The sequence below is a fragment of the Nicotiana tomentosiformis genome, chromosome 8 (genome assembly GCF_000390325.3).
Source record: "Nicotiana tomentosiformis chromosome 8, ASM39032v3, whole genome shotgun sequence".
In the NCBI taxonomy this organism is placed as follows: Eukaryota; Viridiplantae; Streptophyta; class Magnoliopsida; order Solanales; family Solanaceae; genus Nicotiana; species Nicotiana tomentosiformis.
Window position 1 is genome coordinate 122,338,290 of NC_090819.1, and position 16,500 is coordinate 122,354,789.

The following is a 16,500-nucleotide window of genomic DNA, read 5'->3' on the forward strand; positions in this document are numbered from 1 at the left end:
TTAAAACCTAGTTGGAGAAGCTAATACGAACAATATGTCGTTTTCATTTGGAAAGACTTCGATACAAAACTTGACAAGTCCGTTCAAGGTTTACAAAAAAAAAAAAATTCGATATAATCCCACGAGTGGACCCTTGGGAGGGTAGTATGTACGCAAATCTTACCCCTACCTTGAGGGTAAAGAAATTATTTTCGATAGACCATCGGCTCAAGAAAAAAAAAAGAAACAATAACAACAAGCAAGTACGCTCAAGGTTTAACAAAATGGAAAATAATAATCCCCAAAATGGAAAATTTGCATTTGGCTTTCAAAGAACTTCTCAATATAGATGAGAAAATTTTCTCAATTCACTCGCTAAAAGAAGTAATTTTTTTCTTGAGTGTAAATGTTTTGTTCCATCACATATAGAGGCAGATGTAGTGTTCTGGGGACGGGGACGGGGATGGGTTCAACTAAACCCATAACTTTCGACGCGGAATAAAAATATGTATGTAAAAATTCATTAAAATTGCAAAAATAATAGATATGAACCCATAACTTTAAAAATATAATAGGTTCAATGGTTAAAACAATAAAAGTTAAACCCATAGGGTTTAAATCCTGGATCCGCCTCTGATCACATAAATTATACTCTTCTAAACGAATTCACAGAACCTTGTGCAATATTTATTCTAAACTTACTGAAATACAACAGCTTAAAAAAGAGAAGACAATACACTAATAATAATCCGACTAAGATATAAAACACATCTAAATGTAATTATATGATTATTTGTCCAGTGTGAGACAATATCCAAAGAGCTCAACTCTTCAAACTATCTAATCTCTAACATTATGCACTAACACTTGGGATCTAATATGTTTTCCGAATAGTTTCTTATATGTCAGTTAAGCATGAAATTCAGCAAGATGAAACAGAAAGCATCCAAGGGCAATTAAAAGAACCAAAGTCCAATGTAACAGCCCAGCCCGCTAGTGATATTGTCCGCTCTGGGCCTAGGTCCTCGAGGGTTTAAAACGCGTCACTAGGATCTAAGGCTTGTTAACTTATATATCCAGCATCCCTCTTGTATTTTGCCGACGTGGGACTCTATCTAATCTGGGTGTTACATCTAACTTGTCAGCAGAGTAGTACATAGAGCAGAGAAAACTTAAAGAAGACAGCAACCAACAGGAAATTTTAGCAGAACTAAGTTTTGATCTTTCAAGGGAGTATTATGCCAAACAGCCAAAAAGTTTAAATCAAAACAGAGTGAGGAAGAGGATCAAAAATAGGCACAAGAGCTGACAAACAGTAGTGTAACAAAAAAAAACTTGCGTTGACAGAGACATTATACAAGACGTACACATGCCGCTCTTTGAAGATACATATCCACTTCCCACTGTATTAAAACAGTGAACCAAACTTACAAAATTCCAATTAAGCCTTTTGGTCGGCAGGAAAAGACGACCTGAAGCTCGTGAAACTCTTGCTTATTAATAGCAGGAATAGGAATAGGAATGTAATTCCAATAAGAGTATCCATGTCCTAAGTTCAGAACATGCCTCCAATTTTGGTTCTTATCTAATATACCAATACATGTATCAAAAGTCGAATATATTACTCACTCATTTTAAGAGAAACTATTCACTTGGGAACTAACATGCTTGTAACCAGGAAGCTCAACACATTCAGAAAGAAAAGCAGGTCATTACTCATTACTATCCAGAAATTGTTAATAGTACTTAGCAATTGTATCAGAACATGGAAAAGATAGAAATTAATACACAGGGAAACTTGGGAAGATACAACACACTGATATTCAAACAGGGATAATAGTTAGGATTTGTTTAACGCGGAAGGCCTGCCTACAGTCAAAGACTACACATACGGAGAAAATGACATAGCAAATGTAAGCAGATTTTTTAACAGACATCAAATTGAAGAGTCAAAACCTCTAGTAAATGTTGCTGTTAAAAGAAAGAGTTGTCTGGCTTCATAAGATAAAGCTCCTCAGCACCTCCAAGACAAAGCTGACAAGAGTTCCCGCTGCTTCCAGCATAGCACAAGAGACGACTGGCGCTTCTCGACATGAAATCCTCCTACCTGAGTTCTCTTAACAAGGCATTCTGCCTGGATTTCAGTTAGATTACTAAACGCAACAGGTGAAAATCCTGCAGAAGCAAATAGGTTTCTCCATGGGGGAATTCGGTCAGGGGATCGGAGGCGCCCTAAGACCATGTTCTCAATGCTAGACTGGAAGAGAGACCTCTCAATTTTTTTCCCAACATCTGGTGTTAAATTAGCAGCATCAATACTGGCTAAAAGTATCTCATAATATTGGAGGGCGTGGAGGAGGTGATGCTTTAAGGGGAGTTCAGTACGTTCGCATCCACGTTCCAATGATACAACAACTTTTGGTGAAAGTTGCTTCATGCAGTGAAGCAGTGAAGGAAATGCAAATAGACAACTTGAAATAGACCATATGGGAAAATTAATAGCAATAGCCTCACACTCAGATGACCTCAAGGAGGATAAGGGATAAGTCTTAGGGTCAAAGGAATCCAAGTTAATAACTTCCAGCTCAAATCTGATTCCCACATCATTAGCAAACAGCGTTAAACTTTCGTGCATGATGCCAATCTCAACGGAGTGGTGGGTTGAAGGAGATACAAAGGCAGTAATCTTTAGGGAAGTTGCCTTTCTATTGCTGCTCGGGAGTTCTTGCATTAATGAGGACCATTGAGCACCACAGCCAATGTCAAAATCTATTATGTGAATTTGCTTGGCAGCCCCAAGAGCTTCAAGAATAGCTTGATTGGAGGTGAAATTCATGAACTGAATAAGTGGAGATACTTCAGAAAAAGCCTTATAAGCATCCATCTTAAGCACACAATCAAATGGGGTGGGAATTCTTGGTGGAAAAGATGTGGATGTACAAGGCAAAAGGAAAGGTAACTGCAGAGCCTCTTTGAAGTAAAAAGCAGCCCTCTTGAAGGGTTTGCCAATGGGAGAGAGCTGTTGATTGAGCCGCGCCAATATCATTTGCGCGTTTGAGAAATGTCCGGCCAGTAATAATTCAGAGGCCTGAAAAATCTGGTCATAAATGAACTGTTGTTCCTGCTGTTGATGACGAGGCACCACCAAATTACCATTACCACCACCACCAGCTGCCTCAAGCTTAGGTACAAATAATGGCGTTGGCTGAAACTGGTGAGGAGGCAGCAAATTGACTTGTTGCTGCATTTGTCCCAATGGTTGTTTCCTCAGCAATAAGTCACCACTGGGACTAAAGAACGGAACTTTAGGCAATAGAAAGCCTAAGCTAGAACCCAGGATACCCGAATTGTGGCGCTTGGGTGGCGGCTGTTCTTGATTCATGTTGTATGATGATGAGCCAAACAAGTTAACATAAGCGGAATTCTGGAACTGGGTTTGGTTTGCCACTATTTGTGGACAAGAAATTTGAGGCTTCTCTTCTGATTGTTGTTCTTGAAAGCTCAAAGCAGGGGGTAAACTCTTGGCCAAAAGATTGGCATTCAGATTTTCAAAGTTATTATTTGGTCTGTTGTTTGAGTCTATGACAGCATAACCAATTTTCTCAATGTTGGCATCTAAAGAAATATCTGAACTAGAAAAGGAAATATTATCAGTACAAGCAAAAGAACCTGCCACTGAAACTCCACCACCCAAATCAGCATTTGCATTTCCTCCTTGGAGTAATTGTTTCAAGCTGACTGATGGGTCCTCCATATCGCCGGAGATCCACCGAAAAATGGTCTGGTCGGAGCCGGCAAGTTCCGGCAACAAATTATCCAAATCCCCAAATCCAAGATTAAATTTTTCTGGCTCCAACCCAAATGAAAATGGCTGCAGCTCAGTCACCAACTCCTCTTTCCGGCCGTCAATTTTTCCAGCTCCGGCGCCGGGAACTCCATTATTTCCAGCATGTTGGCCACCATAAGAGCATGAGGAAGATGAAGCTGAAGGACTAGGACTTCTTGTATCCAACACTGAGACAGATTCATTTCTTGTAAAGGTTAAACCTTTATTGCAAATTGGTGCTTCTGTTGAAGAAGAAATTGAAGGTACATAACTTGAAACACCAAGTACTCCTTTTGCTACTGCTAGGTTGTTACTTTGAGGTATTACAATCATCTGAACATAGAAAAAAAATCAGCTAAACCCACTACAAAAATTAACAGTAAAAGAGGAAGATAATTTGGTTTCTTGCCTTTTTGATACTTGAATGATCTAATACCAAGATTTGAAGGGTTGTGACTTCTGCAATGGTTTTTCTTTCACATATAAACCAAACCCAAGAACAAAAAAAACAGCCATTTGCTCAAAAATATGAACTTGGTCTCCATTTCATCTGAAAAGAAAGAAAAAAATCAGCTCCAAACCACTATAACCAGAGAAAAAAAAAAGAAAAAAAATTTAACATTAGAAGAAGATAATTTCATTTTCTTGCCTTTTACTTCTAGATCTGAAGGGTAGTAACTTCTTCAATAGCTTATCTTCCACAGAAAAACCAACCCCACAACCAGAAAAATACAGCAATTTTGCTAAAAAATATAAACTTGGTCCCCATTTTAGCAACGCCGGCTATAGCCAATAAAGCACATGCTTTAGCCCCAAAAAATTAGGGGCCCCACTCTTTATCAAGGTTATATGTTTATTTAAAAAAAAGTATTTTCAAGTTAAAAAATACTACTCCTACTTATTTTGATTACAAGGAAATATATCTCCTAATAATTGTTTGACAAAAAAAAAAAAATCTCTTTTTGTCTTCTCTAATAAAAAAAATTATATAGATTTTTTCACTTCCTATTTGGAATCCGCAATACTTAGTTTCTTTGTTTACCTTTCTCACCGTAAATGTATACGACTTTACTACTATAATATTTTTACTGTCTTCCTCCAAAAAGACCCACTTACAATATTATTCTGGAAAAGTTAATACTCTCTAGTTCACTTTAATTGATTTTTTTAGCTTTTTTTATATATATTAATAAATTTATTTTTTGGTATTAATTAATAATAAAATTAATCATATTAATCTTAATTTGCTCATTGAAAATATAACAAACGATTTCTATATTTTTTACTCCAAAGACAACTTTGGAAAGGAGAAGTTAATTCCTTCTTGATATCTGAAAAAATCAAATATTGTGGATTACAAAAAAAATAATAAAAAAATCACTTAAAGTGGACCGGATGGAATATGATTTTGTATTTTTTTGAATAACATACATTGCAAGGATTGCATTGAAGCACCAAGTAAGTATTTATTTTCAGATCAAGTTACATAATCATAAATTACGTGTCAGTTATATAACGTATAATAAATGCAATAAATAGCAGTAACATGCAGAAGCTGAATAAAAAAATCATTACGGGTAAAAATACATATTTAACCCATATCCCTTATATTATATCTCACATCTGAAAATTATTCACTTGCTCTCTCAATTACATTGTAGAGTCGTACTATTCTATTTCTGGCAGATCAATATTGTGTCTACATGGAAGAAGCGCTATCAACGTCAGTAAGATTTCTATTTTCTTTTACTTCTCAATTATTTTCGTTCAATTACTATTCTTTTCTTTTATGTTGCTTATATTTGGAAAATGAGTTAAATTGGTTGTTAGTGTCCCGAAATATAAATTAATTTTTTTGACCATCAAAATTATTTTTTGGATTAGACAATATAATTATTAAAATGATTAAATTTTCGTAATGCAAATTTCAACTTTTTAGTTCTGTAAATATTATTTACAGTAGGAAACTACAAAAAGTGTTTGCTAATAAAAGAATTCGCTAAAAATATTTAAAAATCGCAAAAAGTGTCATTAAATAAGCATCGTGAGTAAAACAAAGGAGTGAAATGGGAGGTTGGACGGGGGAGGGAGGAAATCATTAGGCTCAAATTAAGAAATTATAACCTTTTTGTAGTTTCTAACTATGCATCGTGTCGATGTCTCAATATCCTTTTTAAATTTTTTCATTTCACGAGTATCTCAAGACCTACGCGTAACATGTTACTCCCTCCGGTCCATTTTAAGTAATTTTTTGGCACTTTTCACACGTATTAAAGAATTCATCTTTTAACATTAATTAATAATAAAATTGATCATATTAATCCTAATTTGCTCATTCAAAATATAACAAAGTACTCATAGGCTCTTTACTCCAAAGTAACTTTGAAAAAAAAAGTTAATTCCTTCTTGATATTTGAAAAAATTAAATATTGTGGATCACAAAAATAAATGGGGAAAAAAAATAATTAGGCAATATTCAAGAAAAATTTCAGAATCCTAGCAGGAATTAGTAATTAACAAACTAGCTCCTAATTAATTACAGTCCCGACCAAAACATATAATGTTGGACCAAAAATTAAGTTTTCACATGTGTGAACATATTCTAATCAAACAAAGGACTGAAAATCAGTCCTATTAATTACTTAAAATTAGTCCTATTAATACTCATCTCTACCAAAACGTTTGATCAGATTATACAACCCATTTAATTACCTTCAATACATATCTCTCTTCTAACATTAATGTCACACCCAAAAAGCATATATGTATGAATCATCCAAAGGAAAATAGCACTTATTTTAATTTTTTTAGTTGCTATTTTCGTATATAGTAATAAAGATATAATTAGATTAATGAAATATTATAAGTATTTTATGGATATGTAAACTTAAAGTTATTTCCATAGTAAATGTGTTTGTTTCAATATCCTAATAGTATATTTATACACTTATATGTTATTGTTTGTACATAATGTACATCAAATATAAATTTAAAATATATCACATATGCGGGGTATATATTTCAAATGTCAAATATACTTAAACTATATATTGATCTCATCAAGTATATATAATTATACATTAAATATACATAATGCATATATTGAATATGTATATTTGTTTATGTCACGACCCAAAATCCAACTAGTCATGATGGCACCTAACTCATCCCATTAGGTAAGCCAATTTCTAACTAACTAATTTCACTAATAATTATTAAAGCAATTTAAGTGAATAAAGATTCTGATCTTATACAATCCCCAAGAATTGATAGTACAAATCATGAGCTTCTAAAAATAGAGTATACAAAGCGAAAATGAATTAAATACATAGTCTGTTTGAATAATACATAAACATAGCTTTTATAAATCTAATGTTACCCTGAACAAGAGGCAGCTACAACAGGAACGCAGGTACATCTTTAATCCCGCAACCATCGAGCACAAATACAACAACAGCCAACATCTGCACGCAATGTGCCGAAGTGTAGTATCACTACAACCGACCCCATGTACTGAGTAAGTAACAATTCTAACCTTAGGTTGAAAGCAGTGACGAGCTTCTACCAAGGTCGGGGTCCAAAATCACTAGTCCACACCAGTCCATAACAACATAAAACAAATAATACCAGAAGAAACACATATATAAAATACTCAGCCAAATCATGATTTCAAAAATAATAGTTCTTCCTTTCAAATACATCAGTGAAAACCCAAATCGATTGCCGAAATTACCAAAAATATGAATAAGTTTGAAAGCAATTAATTTTTCCAAAAACCTTTTCAATAATAAATAAAATATCTCATTTTCTTTCCCAGATAACCAGTGTAAAATAAATGCATCACTATGCCCATCTGTCAGTATGTGTGAGAAATCATGAATAATGTGATACCGTATAGCATGAGGAAACACATCTCTATGCATATATCTCATGTATGCATGTCAATGCAATGTATCTCAGATTTTGCACTCATGTACTCACACACTCTCAGAGTACTCAATCTCATTTTCTCGCAATTCTCTCTTACTGTGCTCAGCACACTCAATCACTCAGCGCTATACAATACATGATGCGCTGTGCAGCCCGATCCCTGTTTATAGTCGACTGAGCTCACTGGGAGTGTACAGACTCATGAGGGGCTCCTACAGACCAAGCGCTATAAGCACGGACAACTCACGTGCTGCACAGATAACTCACGTGCCATAACATAAATATCTGGATCCGCACGGCCAACTCACGTGCTGCACGGCCAACTCACGTGCAATAATAATATAAGGATCCGCACAGCTAACTCACGTGCTACACGGCCAACTCACGTGCAATAATAATATAATATATATAAAGCCAACATCGCTTGCTGCGGCTTGCAGTCCGATCCCAAAAATATCCTCACAATCATGCATTCGGCCTCCCTCATTCATCAATCTCTCTAGTCTCTCTTTCATTGGCTCACAATGTCATGAGAATAGCCAAAAATGGTGATATCATGTATCAATAAATAACAACAGAGACTGAGATATGATATGCAATGAAATGAATATGACTGAGTATGAATTTTCATTTTAAAATAAATATTTCACAACAATATGACCTATGTGGGTCCCAATAATACTGGCACATAGCCTCAACATGATTATTTTTTTTAATATGCTTTTCAGCTCAATTTCTTTAACTCATAAAACCGCATAAAAATGCCAAGATTATTTAACTACAAAATTTCACAGAAATAATTATGTCCCAATTTCTATAGTGCACGCCCACACGCCCGTCACCTAGCATGTGCGTCACCTCCCAACAATTCACGAAATACATATATTCAGGGTTCATACCCTCAACTCCAAGATTACAAGAGTTACTTACCTCGAACAAGCCAAATTCAATGTCGAGAAAGCTAAGCAATGCTCCAGAAATTCTATTCTGAGCGTATCAACTTCCAAACGGCTCGAATCTAGTCCCAATTAATTTGATTCAGCTCACAAAAATTATAGGAATTAATTCCATATCAAAATACTAATATTTTTTTTAAAAAATCCGAAATTACGCCCCAAAAAATTTCCGTGGGACCCACGTCTCAGAATCCGATAAAACTCATAAAATCCGAACCCACATTCAACCACGAGTCCAACCATACCAAAATTACTCAAATCCGACCACAACTCGGCCTTCAAATCCTCAATTAAAATTTATGAATATATCTACTATTTTCAACCCAAAACATTAATTTATTGATAAAAATAATAATAGATTAGTGTAATTTAACCAAAACCGAGTGAGAATCACTTACCTCAATCCATATGGTGAAAATCGCCTCAAAAATCGCTTCAATCCTATCTCCATAGCTCCAAATATGTTAAAATGGCCGAAACCTCGAAATATATCTTCTGTCCAGGCATTTACTCTTCGCGATCGCGAAGCACAAAATATTTCAGCCCCAAAATTGCTCTTCGCGATCGCGGAAAACCATTCGTGATTGCGAAGAACAAACTCCCCCAACTCTTCGAGACAACCTCTAGTATATTGGTCATAACGTTATGTACAAAACTCCAAATTACAAATGGTTAAACTTTCTGAATACTAGACACCAAGGGTTACAACTTGTATTTGTTTTGCATCTACCAATTCCTTATATATTTCTAGATATAAGCTTCCAAAGTCAACCATATGCAATAGAGATTTCCAAACTCTTCCCTGATAGCCTATAGTGTATCCACCATAATATTTTTTACACAACTCCAAATAACAAATGGTTTATATTTATGAAAACTAGACATCAAGGGCTACAACTTTTATTTTTGTATCATCTCCAAATTCATTATAGATTGTGAGATATAAGCTTCCAAAGTCGGGTCAGTGTAACAGAGATTTTGTTCTATGCGATCGCGAAAGAGCTTCCGCGATTGCGATTCACAAAGTTCCAAACTGCTGTTTACTCTTCGCGAACGCGACCAAATGTTCGTGATCCCGATGCACACATCTGAAGGCAGAAACTAGCAACTGAAAATGGCCTAGAAATAGTACGAAACCACCCCGAAACTCACCCGAGCCTCTCGGGACCTCAACCAAATATACCAACAAGTCCTAAAACATCATACGAATTTAGTCGAAGCCTCGAATCACATCAAACAACGCTAAAATCATGAATTACACCCCAATTTAAGCCTAATGAACTTTGAAATTTCTAGTTTCTACAAATGACTCCGGAACCTATCAATTCACGTCCGATTGACCTCAAATTTTGCACACAAGTCATAAATGACGTAACGGAGGTATTCAAATTTTCAGAATCGAATTCTGACCCCGATATCAAAAAGTCCAACTCCCGGTCAAAACTTCCCAAAAATTTAACTTTCGGCATTTCAAGCCTAATTTCACTACGGACCTCCAAAAAAAATTCCGGACACGCTCCTAAGTCCAAAATCACCATTCGGTACTATTGGAATCATCAAAATTAAATTCCGAGGTCGTTTACACATAAGTCGATATCCGGTCACTATTTTAACTTAAGCTTTAAACCTTGGAACTAAGTGTTCCAATTCATTCCAAAACCTCACCGGACCTGAACCAATTGCCCCGACAAGTCACACAATAACTGTAAAGCCCAATTTGAGCAGTAAATGGGGAAACAGGGTTGTAATACTCAAAACGACCGGACGGGTCGTTACATTCTCCCCCACTTAAACATACGTTCGTCCTTGAACGTGCCAAGAGTTGTTTCCAAGACATCAAATTACTGTTCTATCTTACCACACACGTACTCGGGGTTGAACCCACGTCACCCTATTCCATATGAGCTTGACAACACAATACAACTGAAATCATTGATTTAACTTTAGCCCATAAACCTTGGAATTTAATTTTCAACCTTTAGAATTTCTTTCAAGACACAAATCTCACATTTACACACCGTATAAGTCCGAACAAGTTGCATCGAGCTATAACTATAATCACGGATATAATCAACCAACAGATTACACAACTCGCATGCTCGTAGCATCATTCCTGATCGCAGTGACTACTCCAAAACCAATCGCATACTAGTATTAAACCCATATCGAACCAAACCTCATCCAAAACCTTCGTACACTGTTGATAATAAAAGAAACATGCGAAATTTAATGATTACTTACCAGATCAACAAGTCACGGAGCCCTCTCGTCCCAACTAGAACCATAATCCCTTACTGAGCCGAATTTCAATATTATACTCCCAAATATACCGAAATCAAACTTGATAGTACCCATTCTAGGTCCAATGACCTTATATTACTAAACACAACTGTTCCATAGACACGCCTCACCAATATAACTCAGAGCCACAACTCGTGCCATCTGTGCACTAATACGCAACAATTCAAATGTACCCAGTCATGGAAAATGACTCAAATGAGAGAACTGTCCCGCCAGATTAATAAGTACCTCCACAACGAAACACTGAAAATTCATCATACACTGTAGAACCATCACCAGATTCTAATACGAGGTTCATGTTATATACTCCGAGCCACCTTCCTCCGAATTAATAACGACGGAGAGGCAAATGACAAAAATACCACACAAAATCTGAAAGGACATAACCATTATGCTATCGATCATGCAATACCCAAATACTCATCTCACTCAAAATTCGCTATAAAGCTCAAATAGAATCGCACCATATGTGCATATAACCAACGAATCACAGCTCCTCGTAGCACAAAACTGCAACTCACATATCATTTGAGGGCACGAATAAGTTCAATATCAACCGAATGACACATCCCTAAATAATGGCAGTATGGAGCCAACCATTCCGGCTCGATGTAGAGTACACATCTTAATTGGGCCTACCTATGGACCCCAAAATCAACTCGGATTACCCACAATTAGATAAAAATCCCTCCGAAAATCCATAATGACTGAATCATAACATATTTTATCATCTGGCTAGCTCAGGCCACAACTTCACTGTCCATAACCATGAAACAATCTGCTCATCGGAACTCCCAATCCCCAAATCCATAAAACACGTGAATCACCATATTTGATTCAATCTCCACCGCCCGAATGCCTAACAACTCTCTCATACACGATCATCCCATGAGAAATACTTTAAAAGTTCTTCCGTGCCACTTAGCAAAATTTGAATATCAGCAGTTTATCAACCATGTGAGTACCGCAATACTAATAAAACATCTGTTAGTCAAAATAAAATATGCCTTCTGAAATACGCACCTTTCTCATACACCTAGTAGTAATCGTATTCATCTAGTCATTTGGAACAGCCCATATTGTCTAAGAATTCATGACCATTCTGCCCAAATTTCGTTACCTTCCTTCAAGACTGAACTGCCACCTTGTACATGTAAATCTAACTTCCGCACAACACATACCATCTATCTTGCCATCATGTGAAAAGTACAAGAATCTCATTATCAACTCTGGTCACCAGCAAATTACATATCCAGTTAGTTAGAAACCTTTATCTTGCTTCCTTCCAAGAGAAAATCACAATACACAATACGTTTCTCACACCAGTAGAAAATATCCGCTTCCAACCATGGTAGAAACCATCAAGAACACTTTGAAATCCATCTGCACATAACCAAGCTATTAGAACTAAATTCCTCTAACTCGACCAAACCACGTAGGTCACCAAACCTAAGAATATTACCACCAAAACATTTGTAAAGTCTCACCACATCATAATTACCCATATAAATACCACAACCAAAATACCCACTCTGAAAATACCTTATTTGAGTCTAAGGCCGTTTTATTCACCTTCCTGATACCAAAATATAAAATCCATAATGATATACAAAAATGTCACAAGTCTCGACACCATCCAACTTAAATCTCAGATTTTAGCAGCAAAACAATCCGCCAAAAATTCTCAATTGTTACATATAAATCTCGAATCCATTAGACCTTTCTCGAGAATTATCCCCTTTGTTCAAATCCACATTACACCGCCAAATGGGCCAAAAGACACGTGCCTCATTAGCACAACAACTCTCAAAGAAGTAACTCTACTTTAATACCACCTATCAAATTCATACTCTGTGCGCACTACATCATTCACAAATAATAACTCACTCATCCCACAATTTTCATATACTCATAAGTGCAATATAACCCGTATCCAGGAATTTTATTATTCGAGTCGTCATCGATCTCAACTTTTGCAAGTCATAACTAACCCACCAGTATGCCTCAGCCCAAAACTTAACCTTTACATATAATCATGAAATTGAATTATCAATAGCAGGCTCCCCCACTTGGCTCAAAGCCATAGATTAAAATATTTCATAACTCATAATACCTATACTCTATTACCGTCATAATGCCACAGTCAGTTCAACGAATTTTCTTCTCAAACTCATGCAACGCCAACTATAAAAAAAATACCCCAAATCATCCGCTAAGCTCGCAATCATTCTCTTGACACTCAAGTCAACTTTTTCAGCCAGATTCAACTTTAAATCTCCACACATATGCCCCACTAGAAGAAAAGAAACTCTTCACTCACATCATAAGGAATACACCTACGTAGATTACTCCGCAGGGAATAACCCACCTGCTTAACCTCAAATTGGTATCTTGATATACCCTTTCACAGTCACAATTACTATGCAATCACTTAGTCTATCTAAGTCCAAACTCACTAACCAGACATAAGAATTTAATTTGTCCTAAAATTTAAACAATCGTGAAAGATCCTTCAAAACATTCACACTCGAGACTGTACGTCACATCAAAACGAAAATCAAGCACCCAATGGACTTTTTTACATTTCAAGGAAACACGTTTTGTCACATTCAAATCGTCTTAACATATCCCGCGGTTACATCATATTCATCACAAAGCCATTTCACCGCTCATCGAGCCACAAATTCCACTGTAGGATCATTACCGGACATATGAGTCCAATTGTACAGGTTACAACTGAAGCTACCGAGCTCAAGCTACGGTCTAACCATGGCCTCAAGTCCTCCAGACTGGCCCATCACCAAAACACAGAATACTCACCTCGAACTTCGTTCATGGAATCACAAGCCGGCGATGCACAGCTGATACCGAGTGCTCATGTGCGCATACAAATACGTGGAAGGAATTCAAAGAGTTTATGTCTCAAGCTAAATCAATCTCGCACGATAAGGAAAAAAAGATGGGAAGTATATATCCTAAATGCCCTGTAGCCTCTCGAAGATAAGTATGGACGTCATCATACCGATCCGCAAGACTCTACTAGACACTTGCTCATGACTTATAGAACCTATGAACCTAGTGCTCTGATACCACCTTGTCACGACCCAAAATCCAACTAGTCGTGATGGCACCTAACCCATCCCATTAGGTAAGCCAATTTTTGTCACGACCCAAAATCCAACTAGTCGTGATGGCACCTAACTCATCCCATTAGGTAAGCCAATTTTCAACTAACCAATTTCACTAATAATTATTAATGCAATTTAAGTGAATAAAGATCCTGATCTTATACAATCCCCAAGAACTGCTAGTACAAATTATAAGCTTCTAAGAATAGAGTATACAAAGCGAAAATGAATTAAATACATAGTGTGTTTGAATAATACATAAACAGAGCTTTTATAAATCTAAGGCTACCCTGGACAAGAGGCAGCTACAACAGGAACGCAGGTACTTCTTCAATCCCGCAACCATCGAGCACAACAACAACAACAGCCAGCATCTATACGCAATATGCAGAAGTGTAGTATCACTACAACCGACCCCATGTACTGAGTAAGTAACAACCCAGCCTTAGGTTGAAAGCAGTGACGAGTTTCTACCAAGGTCGGGATCCAAAACCACTAGTCCACAACAGTCCATAATAACATAAAACAAATAATACCAGAAGAAACACAGAGATAAAATGCTCAGCCAAATCATAATTTTAAAATTAATAGTTCTTCCTTTCAAATACATCAGTGAAAACCCAAATCGATTGCCGAAATTGCCAAAAATATGAATAAGTTTGAAAGCAATTATTTTTTCCAAAAATCCTTTCAATAATAAATAAAATATCTCATTTTCTTTCCCAGATAACCAGTGTAAAACAAATGCATCACTATGCCCATCTGTCAGCATGTGTGAGAAATCATGAATAATGTGATACCGTATAACATGAGGAAACACATCTATATGCATATATCTCATGTATGCATGTCAATGCAATGTATCTCAGAGATTGCACTCATGTACTCACACTCTCTCAGAGTACTCAATCTCATTGTCTCGCAATTCTCTCTTACTGTGCTCAGCGCACTCAATCACTCAGCGCTATATAATACATGCTGCGGCGTGCAGCCCGATCCCTGTTTATAGTCGACTGCACTCACTGGGGTGTACAAACTCACGAGGGGCTCCTACAGCCCAAGCGCTATAAGCACGGACAACTCACGTGCCATAACATAAATATATGGATCTGCACGGCCAACTCACGTGTAATAACAATATAAGGATCTGCACGGCCAACTCATGTGCAATAATAATATAAGGATCCGCACGGCCAACTCACGTGAAATACTAATATAAGGATCCGCACGGCCAACTCATATACTGCACGGCCAACTCACGTGCCATAATAATATAATATATATAAAGCCAACATGGCCTGCTGCGGCGTGCAGCCCGATCCCAAAAATATCTTCACAATCAGGCCATCGGCCTCTCTCAGTTATCAATTTCTCCAGTCTCTCTTTCATGGGCTCACAATGTCACGAGAATAGCCCAAAATAATGATATGATGTATCAATAAATAACAAAAGAGACTGGGATATGATATGCAATGAAATGAATATGACTGAGTATGAATTTTTATTTTAAAATAAATATTTCACAACAATATGACCTATGTGGGTCCCAATAATACTGGCACATAGCCTTAACATGATTTTTTTTTAATATGCTTTTCAGCTCAATTTCTTTAACTCATAAAACCGCATGGAAAATGCCACGATTATTTAACTACAAAATTCCACAGAAACAATTATGTCCTAATTTCTATAGTGCACGCCCACACGCCCGTCACCTAGCATGTGCGTCACCTCCCAACAATTCACGAAATACATATATTCAGGGTTCATACCCTCAACTCCAAGATTAGAAGAGTTACTTACCTCGAACAAGCCAAATCCAATGTCGAGCAAGCTAAGCAATATTTCAAAAATTCTATTCTACGCGTATCAACTTCCAAACGGCTCAAATTTAGTCCTTATTAATTTGATTCAGCTCTCAAAAATTATAGGAATTAATTTCATATCAAAATACTAATATTTTTAAAAGAATCCGAAATTACGCCCCAAAAATCACCTGTGGGGAGCACGTCTCGGAATCCGATAAAACTTATAAAATCCGAATCCACATTCAACCACGAGTCCAACCATACCAAAATTACTCAAATCCGACTACAACTCGGCCTTCAAATCCTCAATTAAAGTCTATGAATATTTCTACTATTTTCAACCCAAAATACTATTTTGTTAATAAAAACAATAATAGATTCATGTAATTTAACCAAAACCGAGTTAGAATCACTTACCCCAATCCATATGGTGAAAATCGCCTCAAAAATCGCTTCAATCCGAGCTCCATAGCTCCAAATGTGTTAAAATGGCCGAAACCTCGAAATATATCTTCTGTCCAGGCATTTACTCATCGCGATCGCGGAAAATGCTTCGTGAATGCGAAGCACAA

The 16,500-nt window shown here is 36.6% G+C and overlaps 1 protein-coding gene across 1 annotated transcript; it reads right to left on the bottom strand.

Annotated features, from left to right (window-relative positions):
- Window positions 1-1,670: 1,670 nt before the first annotated feature.
- Window positions 1,671-4,600, bottom strand: LOC104119220 (scarecrow-like protein 22). The gene is made up of 3 exons (XM_018778647.2): window positions 4,455-4,600; window positions 4,215-4,355; window positions 1,671-4,138 (listed from the first exon to the last, which is right to left on the bottom strand). The coding sequence occupies exon 3, from the start codon at window positions 4,136-4,138 to the stop codon at window positions 1,994-1,996; it is 2,145 nt and encodes a 714-aa protein (XP_018634163.1). The 5' UTR covers window positions 4,215-4,355; window positions 4,455-4,600; the 3' UTR covers window positions 1,671-1,993.
- Window positions 4,601-16,500: the final 11,900 nt, after the last annotated feature.